The sequence below is a fragment of the Anser anser genome (genome assembly GCF_964211835.1).
Source record: "Anser anser genome assembly, chromosome: 3".
NCBI lineage: Eukaryota > Metazoa > Chordata > Aves > Anseriformes > Anatidae > Anser > Anser anser.
In genome coordinates this window covers 109,833,789-109,853,264 of record NC_139722.1, presented here as the reverse complement: position 1 = coordinate 109,853,264, position 19,476 = coordinate 109,833,789, and the positions used below count along the sequence as shown (strand labels likewise).

General features: G+C 37.2%; 1 protein-coding gene across 7 annotated transcripts in view; it reads left to right on the top strand.

The window, feature by feature from the left end:
• MAP4K3 (mitogen-activated protein kinase kinase kinase kinase 3) overlaps positions 1-19,476 on the top strand; it is an 82,433-nt gene that overhangs the window by 28,081 nt on the left and 34,876 nt on the right. For 4 of the 7 annotated variants that reach the window (XM_083831695.1, XM_083831694.1, XM_083831693.1 and 1 more), the window contains 9 exons: positions 325-367; positions 867-939; positions 3,461-3,592; positions 3,879-3,941; positions 4,025-4,106; positions 4,219-4,329; positions 9,326-9,401; positions 10,375-10,433; positions 12,949-13,011. In XM_083831695.1, the coding sequence (XP_083687821.1) occupies positions 325-367; positions 867-939; positions 3,461-3,592; positions 3,879-3,941; positions 4,025-4,106; positions 4,219-4,329; positions 9,326-9,401; positions 10,375-10,433; positions 12,949-13,011 (702 nt within the window). The remainder of the gene's footprint in view (positions 1-324; positions 368-866; positions 940-3,460; positions 3,593-3,878; positions 3,942-4,024; positions 4,107-4,218; positions 4,330-9,325; positions 9,402-10,374; positions 10,434-12,948; positions 13,012-19,476) is intronic. The other 3 variants (XM_083831698.1, XM_083831697.1, XM_083831696.1) reach the window with 1 other exon arrangement.

Genomic DNA, 19,476 nt, shown 5'->3' with positions numbered 1-19,476 from the left:
CATCCGCATAGGCAAATGATCATAATTCTGCTCTTTGAGAGGGCTTTGTGTACAATGGGAAACTTTGTAATACCATAGGCTAAAGAATATTAAACTTGAAATTCATGAGAAACCCTGTATATCTAAGTTCCTTTATATCACAGAATGGCAAGTAGATAATTTCAGAAACATTTCCTTGATAAAGCTACAGTTTCCTTGAACATGCTAATCCTTGATTTATCTTTTGACCCCTCGTTTGCCATTAGATCTCACATAAAGATTTTTTTTAATATACTATCAGGGAAATCTGCATATTCTAATTGAACTGCACTTTTTTCTTTTAAGGGAGCAAACATTCTTTTAACGGATAATGGACACGTAAAATTAGGTAAGTAAATAAAAATCTGTTAAGCTGTAAGTTGTGTGCAGGCTAAGCAGTCTTTTTGTTTAATTAGGTAAGGAATTAATGAATTTTAGATTTCATTTTCTCTTGCTGATAATATCTGACTCAGCACCATCACATAGATATCTTCGGAGTAATTGGAGTCTGGTTTTGGAACACTGAAGTGAAACTTTCTGATGTTGTACAGGAGATGTAAAAAATCAAATCATAGGCTTTTATAAAACTTAGCCTTTTTCTTTCTTGTGTTGATAAGAGGGACATGTTTGTGTGCAGCCTGCATATTTCTTAGGCGACTGAGAGGGGTTGACCAAAAGAATTTGAGAGTCACCAAGCTTCCATTATTTGCTTTTGTTACTTATTTTTTGTTAAATATTTCCAGTATGTGTAGCAAACTCTTAAAAGTGAAGAAACCAAACTGTCATGGTCATAAACAGTGAATTGCATCAGATCAGTTATTAACTCTTCATTATTTTTTTTTATATAGCTGATTTTGGAGTATCTGCACAGATAACAGCTACAATTGCCAAAAGGAAATCATTTATTGGCACCCCATATTGGTAACTATGTTTTTAATTGTTCATTGATCTAATAGTAATGAACATAATACTATTGAAAATCTTGTGTTAAAAGCGTGCTATGTCTTTCTGAGTAGACTAATCAGTAAAGGCTGTCCAGTTTTCATGGGATCATGTCTGTTTTTGTGCTACGTCCTGAATTAGCTGAGCATCAGAAGAAACGTTCAAATACCTTGAAAAACTTAAATATTGTCTGTGTTCTGCTATTACTATTGTCCAGTGTATCTCAGTTTAGTCTGATTTTAAATCTGTCTGCAGTCTTGCTTGTTTTTAACTCTGATCTTAAATTTTTTTCTTCCCCAATATCCATTTTGGTGTCTTGGGTTACTTCCCTTTTATGCCAGACCTGTTTTTTCTGCAACTCTTCAGCTGGTAATGAGTTTCATTTGTTTGTCTCTGCAGATTCTTTTGCCACTTGTGAAATGTTTTCTCTAAGACTTCTGTTTGTTTATTTTTAGGCATATAAGGCAAAAAAAAAACACCACCACAACAAAAAATGATAGAAAAAAACCTGAAGTTTGAGTTCAGTCTGTACTATATCTTATTCTTTCCTCAGTAAACTAGTTTGCATAATTTATCTTTTCTGAAGTTCAGGTTTTTCCTTTTTTTTCTCTCTCTTTGTACTGGACGTGGTTCCCTTTTTGCCTTGAAGTAAATGATGCACGTTCTTCACTGTAAGATAGCACTTTTGTACGTTTCCTAGACAGATACTGCAAGTTCTATTGTGTGACAGCATAGTATTTATGAGAAAAATGTATGTACAAAAAAAAAGCTACATTCAAATATGCAGTCTTGAAATAGACTCAAGCACAGCATTTTTAGCATTTTTCTGTAGTGTAAGTCACGCCAAGGCACAGATTCGCTTCCCTTCCTGAGCAGCGCAAACACCCATCGGTCATGATTGTGTAATTGGACTGTCACTCTGTTTCCTGACTGAGATGTCTGGGGTGACTTCAGTCCTGACCTGTATCGCTATGTAACTTCCAAACTGGGCCGTGCTTCTCAAATGACACGCCATAACCTTAAACAATAATTATGAAAGCATTACATGGGTTATATACTGACAAAAAGCATCAGGTTTTCTTTGAAAGTCATCTCAGATCTGGGGAGTAGAAGCGAGGAAGCAAAGCTTGAGGCTGTGGAGAAGAAAATTTAGCTGTAAGCAGTGTGAAGATTTGAGCAATCGTTAGAGGTATGGGCAGGGAAGGGCACCATGGTGGGATGGGAGAGAAATGAAAGGCAAAACTATTGTGCAGTAGCTTCAGTTCTAGAAGTCCCACTATTTACCCTTGTGTTCCTTATCCTCCACATCTTTGTAAAGTTAACATATTTCCCCTCTACACCAATAACTCCTTCCTCCCTTAGTATCTTCCTTTTTGATTATTTTTTTAATGAATTCTAATGGAAGTTTATGTAGATGTAGTTTACACCAACCGTGAAATAAATCATACCACAAAAATCTGATGTTATCTTCAAATATGCAGTTAGAAATATGTGTTTTAAATAGTACATCATTTGAAATGTCTCTTAAGTAATGCTGTCTGCTGCTTTACTGTAGCACTCATTAAGTGATGTTCTTCAGTCTTACCTATATTGTGCTGCATTTCCTATTGCAGTGGTCCTTTTCAGGTGATCTGGGCTAACTAAGTTCAAAGCTTAAAAACTTCAGCACTTCTGACATCTGATATGACTATATCAGACAATCAGATCCATGGTTTACTTTGGCAATCCAAAGCATGCCACAATTTCTAGAGAATTATTTTATTTAGGTATCCCTATTTGTGTTTATGTTTGTAAACATTTTTCCCCCTGAAGATCCGAAGCTACTTTGTAGACTTAAATGGGGTCCTTGACATAACAGTGAAGCAGGTTTTCCAAACAAGAAGTACTCTGCAGAACTGACAATAAGTCTTCAGGCCTTATGCTTTTAGGAGAAAAGAAAATTTGTCTTTTTTGTTGCATTTCTAGTTAGAGTTTTTCTCTTCAAAGTCATGTGATTACTTTCTTGGGCTTATATGTGTATTTGGGTGTTGTTTGGATTTTATTCTGGTTTGGTTGTCCACTGGTAGGTAGTTCCCTGTGCTCCTGCACAAGATTGTTTTCATCCACTTCCTTCCTGGTAGGTAATAGAGGAAAACTGCATCCTTGCTACAGTGAAGGAGGGATCCTAACGTGGGAATTGTTTGCCACTACTTTCAGATGAATAAACAAGTACCACGGTGTTTATTCATTTGGAAAAAAAGGAACTAGGGAAAAACTTGACACAGTTTTGTGGACTTCAGGTTGAAATTTAGAAGTTCAAAATCAAGAAATGTATATATGAAGTACCTTTTTACATGTACACGTATGCACGTGTGTGTATATATACACAGAAAAATATAAATATATATGCTGTGTATTAATTGAGAGCTATGGGGAAATGAAAAACGTGCTGCTGCATACAGAAGAATGTTTGATTTGTGATGAAAAGTGTATCTAAAACAAGACATCTTTCGTCATTTAGGATGGCACCAGAAGTTGCTGCAGTGGAAAGAAAAGGTGGCTATAACCAACTCTGTGATCTGTGGGCAGTTGGAATAACTGCTATAGAGCTTGCTGAACTTCAGCCTCCAATGTTTGACCTACATCCAATGAGGTTAGCAAGGGGTTAAAGCTTGGTGTATAAACACAGCTTTATAAATAATCTGTTTAGATTAGCTGGCTATGTGTGCTTGTGGTGTTTGGGGCTACTGCAAGCATGTTGGGTTGTAACAATCGTAAGAACTCTTTCTGGTGCATAAATATGTGGTATTGTCCTGGTAGCGTCTCTTAAACTGATGGACTTCTTACTGCCAACAAAATCATGTATTTACTAATCTGTCTCGTGTGTGCGTGCATGTATCCATCTCGCAATGCAAACCACCTAAATATTGTTTTTTCAGAGCACTTTTTCTAATGACGAAAAGCAACTTCCAGCCTCCTAAATTAAAGGACAAAATGAAATGGTAAGCACTTGAACATTTCAGTAGATAACGGTCATGTATTTTGCTGAACAATTAATTCTAATGTTTACCATTTCATTTTACAGGTCCAATAGTTTCCATCACTTTGTGAAAATGGCACTTACAAAAAATCCTAAGAAAAGGCCTACAGCTGAAAAGTTACTACAGGTATAATTTGTGTGTGTTTTTTTGATTTGTTTTGTTTTTGAAGGTGTAAAACTAAAATGTGTTTATTATGACTGATTGGTATTTTAATGCCTTTTTTCCTTCTGTCTTTCAGCATCCTTTTGTTACTCAGCCACTAAATCGAAGTCTTGCTATTGAACTTTTGGATAAAATGAATAATCCTGATCATTCCACTTACCATGACTTTGATGATGACGATCCTGAGGTAAGAATACGTTTTAACCATAGAATCAGCTTGAGTTTTTGTTTGCCAACAGAACTAAATGATTAGATACTTAATTATTATTTGTTGAGCCGCAGAAATGTGATCTCAGAATGGTCTGCAGGGTTCCGTTCACTTCAGTTTATTCTCTTGTTGCATGTGTAGACTTCTGACACTTATCAGACACTTACCAAAATTCATTGTATTTGAGGGAGAAAAGATTAAAGAGATTTAAACATTTTAGTTTTATTTGTTGTCCTTCCGCATTTTGTGGTGCTAAAGTACATGTGGACTCCTCCAGTCCTGCATTCTGTCATGGACCCTACTTTCTGTTTCTTCGTGAAAATATCTGTATCTGCAAAGAACGCATTCATAAAATCACTCTATATCCATATATAACTTGTTTCTTTGCTTTTAATCTACTGTCTCAGCAACTTTCTTACTTAGAAGATAATGATTCTGTAGTTGTTTTTGTCAGCTGTTTTGCTGTGTTTCTTGCAGATTTTATTTTCTATCTTAGAATATGAGACTTGATTTCCCTCGTGATTTTATCAAATGCAAAGTCTCTGATTTTCTACTTTTAACAGCAGGTTAAAAATATCATGCTTATGTAAGGTGATAAACAGAACAGGACTGAATTGATTCTTAAGACTTATTTTGTTATTGCATCCTATCATATTTAATTGTATCTTAGTGAAGACTTCCAAGATGTTTACAGTTCATTATTTAATTACCTCTTATGGGGAAGAGAAATCCTTTTGGCACAAATTGACTCATTTATTGCATAATTGTGCTTTGTGTGTATTGTGTGTGTGTGTTTGTTTTTTTTTTTAAATAGGGATAAACTAGTCTGAAAATGTCTTCAAATGAAAATAGGCTTAAAAAAGCATCTACTTCAAGATACCCGCTTTCAGATTTTGAAAGTTAAATGAGGTTTTGTACTTTCTGTAGAATCAAAGACAAGTTGACATGCACTGAATCTGCTTCTTTCTTCCTTAAAAGTTGAAATAAATAACTGGAAAGAAGCGAAAGTAAAATTTGTTTTTTATTGTGCAGTGCAATCTTCAAGTGGGGAAGGAGGGGAAGGCATAAAGATTGAATAGTCAATACTCTTAAAAGCAATTCCAAGTAGCCAAGCTGTGTAAAATAAATCTAACTAAATTATATTTAATTTAATTAAGTTAAACATGCAAGAAAACCCTTAATGTGTTTGACTTTCCCAAGAGAAGAGTTTCTGATCCTATATGTCTCCATCAGGAGACAGCACCGAAGAACTCAGTTCTGCTCTTTAACATAACCTGTGAGGATCAGGTGGTGTACTTTACCTTACTGTCTGTTCAGTGATGGTAGACAACTCTGAGGCCTCCCTTAAGCAGTATTTCTGTAGAAACCAGAAAAATAAGGTTTTCATAAACTGTCATAAGAAGTAAGATAGCTGTTTTCAGTGTGCCTTTTGTTAGGTAAGAGTTTGGGTCAGACTAGCTTGCACTGAGTAGCTTTCCTGGAAATTGTACTGAATCATTGATGTGCCATTTCCCCGTGTCACTTCTACATATTTTCCAGTAAGAATATGTCTTTATTTTGGGCCACTCGGCTGGAGAATCTCTCTTCTCTTTCTGTATGGAGTCACTTCAGCACACGTTTTAGTGACAGTTATCTGTGGCTTTCAAAATAGTAATCGTTCTTATGTCCATTCTGGTTTACCTTTAAGAAGTCTCTTCAGTTGTCCAATGTATATCACTTGTCAGTTATCCCGTAATAAAACCTGGTATCAGGAAAAAGTTATGCCTTGTCTGGGGAGAAAATACAATAAAAACTGTCTCACAACAGTGATCAGAGAAAAACGCATATTTTCATCATTTATAAAGGAGCTGTATGGGTTGACGGTATCGAGGGGATGAGCAACTTGTCTTGAACGTCTTTTCAGTTTGTTCTTCTGGATGCAAGTTCATTTGTTGTTCACCTTACGTGGTTTATGTGGGGTTTTTGCTGTGTTCATGGACTTCACAGCTAGACATAATCCAGTTCTCTGCGTTCATCACATGGCTTTGGTCTGTTCAGTGGGCTTCAAATACCATTACCTGTGGTGTTGGATCATCTTCATCAGATAGGCAACTTAGATGTCACTTCTCATGTCTGCCCAAACCTTGTTACCAGATAACTTTCCATCACTGCTTTTAATCTGCCTGCAAAATGAGATTGATAGGGACACTTGGGAAAATGTTTCCTTACAAAATAAACGAGTGTAGAAATCTGCCTCTGCGAATAAAGCAGATGATAAATTATCTGATGCATCTTGAGCAAGTTTTGTATTTCAGATATCCTATCACAGATAAAAGTTGTGGTTGACACTGCAGTCATTCTCGTGTGTCGAAGATGAGAAACGTCCATGTTCCTCATATACGTAGTTGAACATGCTCCAAGACCTGTCTGCTCACAGGCTGGCTGGAGATGTTCATCTGAACTTTGGGAATGACCACTCCTTTACTAGTAGCAGTCACCCGAATGCATCCACCAAAAACTGAAAGAAGCAACGTAGAATGGTACAAACAACCCTGGGGAGAATCCTGAACATTAGACCTGCACCCTGTTTTTTTTTTTTTTTTGCGTGTGTGGTAGTTGGTCACTTAGTTTTTTGTTGGCTTTTGGAGTTGCAGGAGCTTTTCTAGCTAGCAGTGGTGTTAGCAGGTCTGCTGCCCACTCATGTTAGCTCTTCACCTGGCCCATGGTGCTTTTATGGGAATACTATTTGTTACTTTTTGGGTAGGATAGTATGGAGCGTTGTCTTAAAGATGAAACAGTGTGTGGGGGGAAATGCAATCAGGTTGTTTGGATATAATCAGGAAGGTCTCCCGTGGATACAGTCAGTATTTGTTTGGCAGCAATATCTGTAATTGTGGCATTTTTGATGTTTTCCTTACTCCAACTAATGGAGTAGTACCTCAGTGGGTTTCTGATTCCAAGACAATTTCCATTTGGGACTCCCTTATGAATAAGGTATTGTAGCTGCTGGCAACTGCCTGTTCCCTATAATCCTATTTATTACGTTTGAGTCTTAGCACCCTCTCTGTTTTGGAGATGAGATTGTTTGTGAGATCTGTACCATGCTTAACGTTGTGCCCAAATGGCATTTTGTGTTGGGAAGTTAACCTACATTTCTTTGTCCTCGGGCACAATTTGGGTGTCAGCTGCTTCTGTTGTTTAGTTGTCAGCATAGGTCTTTCAAGGTGAATTGCAGACTCTGTCCTCATGACAGAGTGATGAGGATTTGACTACTTCCAGTAATTCTGTTAGCCGAGGAAAAGGAAGTGTGAGGGCGGGTTCTGCACGTAGTACAGTGTGAATATCTGTGAACATCTGTGGCAGGATACAGGGAACTTACAAAATAATGCTGCGAGGGCAAAAATGCTTTCTTCCCGCTCTAAACCTGGTTCCTGATGCTGGCATCACGAATGTGCATTTACCCTGTGCAGGTGGGCAGTGCCTCTCAACCAAGGACTAGACGTAAGCAACCTTTCAGTGCTTAGTGTTTGAAATATTCAAGTGGAAAAAAAGGTTGAACATTGAACTGCAAATGTTTTAAAGCTCAGAAGAATGCAAAATAGACAGACCAGAACTATAGAAGAGGAGGATTGTCACAAGCTCCAAAAATGCAAGCCTGACTGTGAGTTGCATTTTCTCTCGTGCACCCACAGTCTTGAAGCCTATCCAGTTTAAAAAAAAAAACGACCAAAGCAAACATAGAAGTGAGGTGAAGCACTCTGTACGTATGTTTGGCTTATAATATAAAACAAGGCAGTTGTGTGTGATGCAAAGACGACGGGAATAAAGCTTTCAGATAATAGTTGAGGATTAAACAGTAAACAGAGTTGCAGAGCGTTTGTGACTTCTTGTGGTATTATACCAGTTGAATTTCTCTAATGGTCATCGCTTCATAGTCAAAAGTTGCCGGGTGAAGATTATGATGAGTATTTGTAAAAGCAAACTTAACTTACAAGCATGTCAAATTTCTGACACTACAATGTCATGTTGCCTTCATTAAAAATTGTTTTGCTGGCATATATTCAACAGAAACATAGCAAACATACAATTTTCACAGATTACTTGGGAGAAAGTTTGGGAGTTTTTTTCTTGAGAGTAAGATTTCATAACGGCACATACTGAAAACACAATTAGGATTTCTGTTGCTGAGTTTGGGGCCTTATTGTACACATCAGTCAGTTGGTCTTGTATTCTTGGTAAGAAACCTTGTGTTATGGTTTCTTAGAAAACTTGCTGTAGTAGATGTGAAGGAAAAGCAAAAATCCAACAGGGTCAAGGAAAAGAAAGCTATGTCTTGAAGTTCATGATGCTTCATCTGGTATAGAAGTAAATGGAAATCCAGAGAAAAATAGAGATGGCCCATAAGTATGAAGGTGAACTTCTAGAAATGATGGCATCGCTCTTGCCATACAACACAAGGAACTTGCTACGTGGTACCAGGGATACTATCTCTTCTGTTCAGCTCTGAAAAACTCAGGCTAACTTGTCATCTATTGAAAGAAACTAACTGGTGACATTTTAGGAATTGGTTTAGATTAAAAACTGGGAAAATATGGTTGTCTAAACAAAGGAAAATCTGCTGGTAAGACTGAGTTAGTATCGCAGCTTACTTTGGAAACTGTCAATACTATTAAACTGAAAGGCACAGGAAGGAAATGTTACACGAGCAAAAGTGAATCATGGCCAGCATTATCGTCATTTGCTCAAATCCAGAGTTTAAAAACCCTTATACTGAACTTCATGACATTCTCAGAGTAATGTGGAGACATTGTAACTAAATAATTCTAACTTTAAATAAATATTTCTAACTTTAATGTACAAAAAAAGGACATCTTTATTTTTAGCTTCTGCTTGATTTCTTTTTGATAGTATGCTAAAGAAATATGCAAAAAAAATGCACAATACTGCCTTTTAAATGAGTATACTTGGATATTGAAGTATTGTTTTTTTCTTCCAGCCTCTTGTAGTGCCTCATAGAATTCATTCAACAAGTAGAAATGTGAGAGAAGAGAAGACACGCTCTGAAATAAACTGTAAGCATGTGTAGATGATAATATTAAATGTTCTTAAATTAATCATTAATATTCTCTTATGATTTCAACTGGTATTCTGGGTATTTGACACACAGAAACATTTTTATTGGTATGCAGCAAAATAAAAGCTTATGCTGTTTCACCTACAGGTACAGGTTCCGGAAGCAGAATAAATATTTGTTTAAAATACTTGAATGCACACTTTGTCAGCACTTCAGTAAATCTTACTTTTGCTTCATATTAATTGAGCAGTGCACAGCCTGAGATCTTTTGATAGCTGGGTGGTATAGCCCCATATCTCACTCTGGCAAGGATATTCAGAGTGATGCCAGATTGCGCTGGGTACCAGAATGGCAAGGAAAGCTTTTTCTTCCTTAATTTAGTATATTTGTCATGTTTGCTTTTGAATTGAAACATATACATAAAAATTGGGAAAAGAGAAGGTTGATCACCAGCCATTAAAAGCAGACTCCACCCCCAAATCCCCAAGTTTTAGTCATTCCTTTGCTTGAATTAAATCAGAGCATTACTTGCAGCTTTAGTTTTCTTTAACTAAAATAGAGGGGAGGTGTCTTAGAGTACCTGCCAAAGAGCTCTGAGAAGGTGTGATTAGTTTTCTCCAAACTGCATTCAAGGCTCTTTAGTGCTAATGAGTCTCCCAGAAGAACAGATCCAAGGGTGAATTCACGTTATAGATGTTTTTTGTATAAACTACAGCTGTGCTAGACCTTTAAAGAGGGCACTTCCATGACCTATTCACTGAATCCTTTTCTGGATTGTAGAGTGAGTAGGTAGGGTAAATGATGATTGTGCTGCCTTCTGCGACAGAATACTAGCATGTGTCAAAAGTTTCCATCAGTGGGCATAGAATACACTCATTAAACTGAATTTATTTCTTGTGTTAACCTTTGGAGGAAAGTTTTGTCTAATTGCTGCGTAACTTAAGTTGTTGTTTTCCTTTTCTCCTCTTCAGTTGGTCAAGTAAAATTTGATCCACCCTTGAGGAAAGAAACAGAGCCACATCATGAATTTGTGAGTAACAAGCAGCGCATGCAATGCACAATACGTTATTCCCTGCAAATATCAGTGGAGGAGGGGAAATATAAGATGCATAGCATATTTCCTTAGCACTACTAAAGTTAGTAGTCATTCTTCCAACAAGGGGGAACATATTGGTCCTGAATTATTTGGTGTCATTAGACTGTACGCATCAAGACCCCCTTCTTTGTGGGCTTTACCAGGTGTGATGTATGTGCTAAGCGACAGCTCTTTGTATTGTGGGTTTCCTCTATCCTTTATACCTCACTGCCAAATATATCATTCCCTTTGCTTACAGTTACAGTTTTAATTGTAGAGTTGCTCTGTGTGTACTCAGATGCTTCTCTCCCTCATGCTCATATTGATAATGATTGCTATTGGAAATAATCATAAAATTGAGAGCCTGGGAAGAAGCATGATGCGTTTGAAAATGGATTTTTGGGGGAGGTTTGTTTTCCCATGCAAACAAACTTTTTGTAGCCCTGAATCACACCTGAGCCACAGTGAGTCTGGAAGTTGGTGTATTGTGTACGATACAGTGCTGATATTTTCCTCCTATGGGTCCATCAGTACAAGGGCTACGAGAACTCAGGCAGTGGGGGAAAAGGTGTCTGTGCTGTCTCTCACATGCCACTGCAGTAACTTCTGTGACGGAGGCTGTTGCTATTCACATTTGTGCACTTGGGCAGTTTCTTCCTGTTCCTGGGAAGGTCAGCGTTTCTACCGTCAACTCACCAGTTACCTCAGAATCATTTTTGAACTAATTCCAAGTTATCAGGACTTTGTTTCTGTGCTGCATTGTCTGGATTGTTAAGAAAATTGGTGGCATCATATAATTCAAAGTATGATGCTTTTTAATAATTTTATTTTATATATAGAATCATAATTGCAAAAATATGTGAATGGAGAAGCTGAAGTTTTAAAATACTTCTTTTCACTTTTATTTTATCAGTCAGTCACTGTACAAACCAACTAGTGAGCTGGACAGCTTCACTGGGGCAGGGAGGTATTTTCATTGTACCATAGGAACCTGAATTGCTAAGTAGCAGAGAGAGATTTTCTGCAGGGGGTTAAAGCATGACTTCTGAGAGTACTTTTTTTGGCAGGTATGCTTGGAAAAGAGAAAGTGGGCCTTTTCCCACAGCATGTGTTAGCAATCAGGACCTTTGCACTTCAGAATCTTAGAAGCCCTTTCCCCTACAAGAAGGGACTTGAACTATCCAGATTAATTCTACTGATAAGGAAATATTTTAGTATTATGTATTCCTGTGAGCGTTTACATATTTCAAACCTGTCCAAAGAACTTGCCTTATTTCTCTGTAAAGATCTATAACTGCTTTCACGGATTTTTCTCAATAAAGAAATTAACTGCCCCAGTGCCCATAACAGAATGAAACATACAGACATGATTTGTCCTTTCAAGATATAAAAATCCTTTATTTTAGGACATCTTACATAATTTTCACCTTAAAAAGATTAATATATTCTTTCTGATTACCTGGCAGGATTTTTTTTTCTGTAGTGCTGGTCTAATTATTTGAGTTTGTTTTCAGTGTGAGCATGAATGGGAAAGAATGAAACAATCATCAGTTTGTCTGTCGCAGGATTACTGTGACGTACCTAAAAATCCAAGCAAGATAGATAGTTCTTGTAGGCTACCTACAGGTAACTGCAGTTACCTAACTGCTTACATGAAATTATTTGCATCCACGGTAGCTGTTTTTGTAATGTATTGCCACTGTAGACTGAATTAGAAGAGTTGTTATAATTCTTACAACTGCTGTTAGCCAAGAGAGAAGCATAACTGTTATTTTCCAAGTGATGATGCTGGGTCTAGAGACAAAAGAAAAAAATGCATTTTGTTGTTAGAAACCAACCATGGAACAAACGGACAATTGCAATTGGCATTTTCAAGGAATGGATGCTCTAGCAAAGAGCCTTAGTACAAAGTAGGCTAAAGGAGAAACTTGTAATAATCTACACCCTCTGGGGGGGGACTGGAGAGAGACTTTTAAATGGAAACAGGAGCAAGAGATGCTCTCTCTTTTTCCAACAACAATAATGTGAATCTATTTTCATTAAAGCAGTTCTTCCGACCCTTTTGCTTTTGTCTCGCTAAAGCATGTTTAAACTTCATGCTAATTTACTTAAGGGTATGAGCGCACAAGCCAAAGGTCTGGACCACTGCTGAATGATGAGTTATTGTTGGTGATGCCCTTATATTTTAAGGTGGTACATACATGCCTCTTACTGAGGCAGCTTGTCACCCATTACCACAGCTCAGGTGATGAACAATAAGTCATTATTTTGGTATGATTCAGTAGTATTTGGTGATGTGACAATACCCTTAGCTGTGTTCCTCCCTCCCGCCTGAACTGTTTTAACATGGTTTGAGCTTCAACTAACAACTCTTTTTTCCTTTTTAGTGAGAAAATTTCCCTTTATCTATACCTGGCTTTCAGTCACAATGTAAATAACTTGAGTTTCTTGATCTCTATCTAATGAACAGCCTGACAGTAGCGATTTTTTGGACAATTCAGAGGATATATACTACACTGCAAGATCTAACCTGGTATTTTTCATCTTATGCCTTTCTTTGTCAGTGTTGGTTTTGTCTTTGTTTTCCTTTTCCAAAGCTCATGTTTTGTCCTGTTGTTGTAGTGGTGTTTTCATCTGTGTAAAAGCCATTTGGTGCAAGGATTATTCCATATGTATGTTTCTGTAATGTAGGACGGAATTCTTCCAATGTGCAGTACTGAAAGTGTTTAACCCATATTCATGTTTCGTTGAATCACTTCTGTAGGAGGGGATCAGTATTACACGTTCATTCAAACTTATTTAACTGCTTTACAATGCATAACGTGTTAATTTTATGGAAGGTGATTAAAAAAGAAGATACATCCTCTTAGTATTTTTGTTTGGTAGTTCCTTTAAATAGTGCCATGAAAGACTATAAAATTATATAAATTTAAATATCCAAATTCTCCAGATAGTAGTTATATTACAGAATGAATATAAACTTAATAAAAATAACAGAAGGTAGGGTCGTAAGCGTTTTCAATGGCATTTGGCACCATGTATACTCTGATATATTTTCCAAATTTTCTGTTACCACACTGCTAAAGAATTCAGTTGTTAGCACTGCAGTGTGGAAATTACTGTAGAAAGCAAGTCTTCTTATTTCTTTAGTCTTTAGGCACAACGTAGTTAGGAAAGTAGCGCTTCTGACTCTTTGACATCTTCTTAAATGGTGGAAAAACTGAAGAAACTTTCTGTAGCAAATGAAAATTGTTTTAGTGGATTTCTTTGATTTGTGAGCTTTTTAGTATAAGTATACTTGGGGGGGGAAATGGAAAACTGAGGTGTTTGGGGATGTTTTTTGTTTGTGATTTGTTGTTGTTTTTGGCATCAGTTGGCTTGGTGCATCTTGAATCTTTCCGTACTGTAATTACTGAGAGCTTTGACTCATTTTTGGAAGGAACTTCATGTGGAATTCCTTGGTAGAAAAAATGTTTCACAAATTGTTTTGAGATTAGTAGCTTAGATTTCTCTATATGTGGTGGGAACAACTCATCCGGTGCAATTGCTCTGGTTTTGGGGATGGGTTTTTCTTGCTTTTATTTTTGTTTTGCCTTGTTTTGTTTTTCAGTTACTGCTTTTTTGATGTTTTTTCTTCAGATCTCGTTTGGCATTGTCACATATCCCATTAGCTTAAAATCTGTGGGTCTAAAGGGGAGATGAGAACACGTCTCCCAAGTGGACCATCCTTCTGTTGCATGAGGCCCTGGGCAACCTGGTCTAGTGGGTGGCATCCCTGCCTGTGGCGGGGCGGGGGGGGGGTGGAACTAGGTCATCTTTAAGGTCCCTTCCAACCCGAGCCATTCTATGAGTCTATGATGTGCTGTTTTGCACATTTTCAAAAATGATTACTATGATGACATTGATGAACTACTAATGTTGCAATCATGAGAGGGTATAGCAGGGCCAAATTTCTTTCAGTTAAAATATTTTTGCTGTATTTAAGCATTAGTTCAGAAATAGCCTCAGGTATGTAATATCTTGAGGAAAAATATTCTTTTCCTCAACCTGCAACTTCTTCTAGGTTATTTTTCCACCAGATGGGTTCTGGTGGAAAAATAGAGCTTACTGTTGACCTGTTTCAAATCAAAAAGTCATGTTGAGCAAATAGAAATATTTTAGTTTGGGCTATCCTGATCATCAATGAAATATTGTGTTGAAAATCTTTTTCATAGCTGAAAAATTGTTTTTGGATGCATCCACCCTGGTCTTGATAACTGATGGATAACACTGCAGTTGCTTTTTTTCTTTGTATTGGAGGAAAAATTAAATGATTATACATTGGACTTTATACAATTTAGTCTGGAGTATTCAATGTTCAGTGGAAAGTACTGAATTCTACTTTTTTAGAAAGTGGGGATGGAGGAGGTGAAAATGTCAAGTTTCACACTGAAATTGTTTTCAGTTGTTGTCAACTTAGCATTCACTTTAGATTTCTCTGGCAAAGTATTCAGTAAGGGATTTGTGGTTATCATGTAGTGCTTGCTGTTGTATTTGCCAGATGTATTTATACATTAGATCCTATTTTTTTTTCTTTTTTTGCTTATAAACATTCTGGTTTTAATAATTTTTAATAGTCTTTGGCAACAGTTAATTTTCAGAATGCAGCGTTTCAGCATAGCTTTTTGGTGTTAGTTATTTATTTGTGGCATAGAAATTGATGTATTTGTAGGAAAACCGTAAGTTAAAGAGAAGTGACTGACCTAGATGATAAACTTTGCCCAGAAGACTTATTCTTTGGTTTGTTTAGGTCATTTTTCTCCTCACTACAAATGCATATGTATGATTTTCACTTTGTTAAAAGCCACATATGCCCCTATTACTGCTTAGTTGTAGTATGTCTTTAGAGTTAGTTATCTATTAGCTGGATTTCAGAAGGTCTTCGTACTTTGCTCTGCTTTGGTTAATGAAATTGTGTGATCCTTAGAAGAAAATAAGTAAAAGTAGAGGGAAAAATATATAAGGGTTTGAAGTGTGTTTGGTTTTTGCTTTTTCTTTTCCTTCACTGTATGTTTTCAGTACTTTCTACCTCAGCAAAAGTAATCAAGATGAGATGCTGAATTTCGTTGCTAGGAGGCAGTTTAAAAATGTTGTGTAGAGGTGCCTGTTTGATTGAGACCTTACCATAGTTAATTAGGGTGGTGATGTTCTCTTACATGGATGTGAAATAGTGCTGTTTGTGCCAAGTGGACACTCATAGACAAGACATATAGAGAACTGAAATACAAGGAAGAGGGAAACAATAGCTACGTAGCAGTAATGCACAGGAAAACCTCAGTCAGTCACCAGGGAGGAATTACTTTTGCTCATGGTTAAAAATATATATAATTAGCTATTTCTGCTATTCACAGAAATTAAAGAATGTGATTTTTAATGAAGTAAAGGCATTGAAAGTATAGTATATTCATTAAGCAATATTAAGCTTATCTTAAACACTCTCTTTTATGGGGCAGCATGATAGGAACTGCTTAATCATTTGTCTTACTAAGAAATAGGGATGTGTATGTGCCTTCTTGTTTGGTAAGTTTGTAGTCAAAGGTTATAGGTAGTCTTCAAAATTTGGATTTACTTCCCCAGCAGTTTGTGGATTTAAAGCCTTAAGAAACAAGGTCACTTGAACTAAAAAAAATAATAGATAAAAGTTTCAGGATTAGAAGCTGTGGGAAGTAACTGTGAATTGCAGGTTAACTGTATACAGTTTTGCTTTTTGAAAGACTGAACACTTCAAATAAATTTTTCTGTATATCTCAGCCCTGGAGAACAAGTCTGTTGATGAGGAAAGAAGACTGTAGAATTTACAGTAATGCTTAATTCATCATGAAATTCTAGAGAAAATTCGATACCTTTTTTTTGAATCTTCAACTGCTGAAGATACTGTAGGTTTAATCATTCTCAGGGAATTTGTTTTATAGCATCGTTGATTTCTTTGAAAGGTGTAATTGGCCTTTTTACATGACTTCTTCCTTTAGTTATACCCAGAATGGCAAGAAGAACTGGTGATTATTCCCTGTATTCTCTCTTTTCCAAAGTGATTGTTGTCAGCAAATAGCCGCCTGTCTTGTACACAGTTATGTTGGTTCAGGAATGGGTCCTTAGTAACCTGAGTTTGAATGCAGAGTAATCTGGGGTTGCATCTTAGATTTAACAGCAAAGTTATTGACGGTTTTCTCATTCCTACTGGCTGCAGGTCTTGAGCTTCTTTTGGAAAATGTTAAGTCATTCAGATTCATTTAGTGTCAATGTTCTCTGATTGAAAAGAGTTTTAGTTAACTAATTGGCATGGTATGTATCTTAAATGAAAATATTCATGGAGATTAATAATGTTGTTGGGTCACTTTAAGGATGTGGGTGAGGTAATAGCCTTTATTAAACCAGATGTTGCATCATTTAGTAATTCATGCTAATTTGTTCTTCCCAGTGGGAATCCGTACCTGATAATATTTCTGTTTTGTTTAAGTATATTTACAATTGGCTTTAAAAATAAAAATCTACTTATACTTTTTGTTCTTATAAAGTATAATAGCTCTGTGGAGGGTTTACATGATAAATGCAGTAGTTACCTATGTTTGTGTATTAAATATATAGCTAGAAGGTCTATAAAGTCACAATTCCAGGATATATTTGAAATGGTAGAAAAGAAAAAAACGCACAAAAACTAGCACTTTCAAAAAGCTGACTAGCTCTCAACATATATCTGATAGTCAAGGGTGAAAAAGAGCAAGTTTCCCTAGCAGTGGGTTACTTGACCCCACATCCCCACATTTAGGTTGAAAACAGAAATATTTTTAAAGTTTGCAAGAATGGTAACAGGCTAGTCAAGGACAGGGAGTGAAAAATATATCTAATTATAATCATAGTGAAATAAATGCTAATAGCACAGTGGTAAACTGAATAAAAAATAAGCTTTTGTCCTTTTAAAGAATTTAAACATGAGTAATTCTGGCAGATGTCATTTTTCATAAAGAGAAATCCAGTGAAGCTTGTAAGGTCTGGTGACAGGTGAAGGCTCTTTGCTTATTTTCTCTTATTAATTTTCCTGTCGTTGCTGTTCAGTGTATATGGTCGTGCATTGCATGATGTGTAAATTAAAATGGACAAGCATTTTATGTCTGGCCAGCGTAAGATTTCTGTTTCCTGCTTTTGATTAATGTGATTGTGCAACATGCAGACAAAGCACTTGACACTTAAACCGAAAATCTCAGATTTCATTATACCGATCTGGCGTTATTTTTCTCCAACGATCCTTTTTCTGGCATCCTCTTACACAGTCTCACACTGCCTGTTTAACCTCGTTGTTTGTGAGTCTAGTGATCTGTTATGTTTCCAGTCTTGTTATTTTCTGCCGCAGGCCTGAATCCCCAAATACCTGTGCTTACATTTGGCTGCTGTGGAACTTTTTGAGATTGCTTAGAAATAATTACTGACTCACAGTCAGGAGAATTAAATCAGTGTATCTCTGGTGGACTGGAGTGTGTCAGCTGATGGTGAGGACCAGCAGAAAGAAATTGTCTGGGTAATGTTACAGCTACTGGGAATTACGAAGACTGAAATTGCAGAGGGCTTAGGATGGCCTTTCACAGGGGAGGGAGATTCACTGAGCGAGCTGTTGGGGTACAGGAATAGAATGAAACTGTGGAGAAGGAAGATAAGGATAGCAGAAAGCATCAATGATACCCATGACTGAGGTCTAACCCCTTCCACCTGCTACCTCATGGAGCCTGAGACATGGCCGTGGAGGAAGGCAAGCTTTCCACCTGCACGGCCATTTGAGAGCCCTTCGTTCCTGTCACCTCATTTTTCCATGGGAGTGGGTAGGGTTTGTTGGTGGTTCGGGGTTTCTTTAATTCTGGAAAGAGGTGTGTAATAAACTCATACTAAGGCTGACAAGTCAGTCTCTCCAAGGTTCAGGAAATGCCAGCTTCGGGCCTGCCATTGCAATTTTTGTACAACCCTCTGATCTCTACCTTTTTACATCGTATCAGTTACGTGTTGTTTGTTTCCACAATATCTCGCTTGTCTTGGGAAAATATGAAAGGTCATTGAAGCAATCAAATGGTACTGACAGCTGTGGTAGAAACACCCATGTGGAAACTACCACTTACCTTTACAGAGTAGAGTTGAGGGTGCAGTAAACAAAACCTGGAACTCCTTGCCAAGCAGAAAACAATCTTTTATAGCTTTGTGTGAAGTGATTGCCCTTCAGTCTGGGACTGAAAGCTTGTGGTGGCTTGTGCTTTGGTATCTGGGAGCGCTGGAAAATCATGTAGGAGACATCTCCCCCTTTCTCCCCTGATTCTTAAAAACAGCCTTTGTGAGATCAGCCCCATGAGTTGTCGTTGTCTAGTCCACGTTCCTGCAGCGTGGCTGTCTGGGCACTTTTCTGAAGGATGGCATGGTTTTGATACAGGCTGCAGCCAAAAGAGGCCTGTTCTACAGAAGATATTACAAGACCGTTAAAATGTTGCCTAGGGGGGAGCAGTGTAGCTTCACTTGTCACTAACTTAGGTGATAAACTACTAATTTCTCCTGGTGAACACGCACAGTATTTCGGGAAGCAAGTTTATGTGCAGATTTCTCAGATTGTGATCCATCTGAAGAAGCCAATACCATTTGATTATAGCAGTATCCTCCTGGCAGATACGGAGTTGTTGGTGCCTCAGTATGGTCTCTTTATTCCCATTAATGAATTAAATTTGTATGCCATACGGCATCCATTGAATAGTAGTGTCTGAGGCCTGTTGGCACTCCTTTTTCTGAGTAGCCAGCCCTCTGAGATAGCTTGAGTGCTTTACTTTGCCGCCTGTTCTGTTAATGCTGTATTTTTCTTTTTGATATAAAAGATATTGTTAAAATATACATAAGAACATAGAGTTATCCCTCAAATATATATTGGATAACCAGAGCTATAAAAAAACCTTTTAGTGTCTTCTCTGCTTATTTCTTTAACATCGCCATGTGC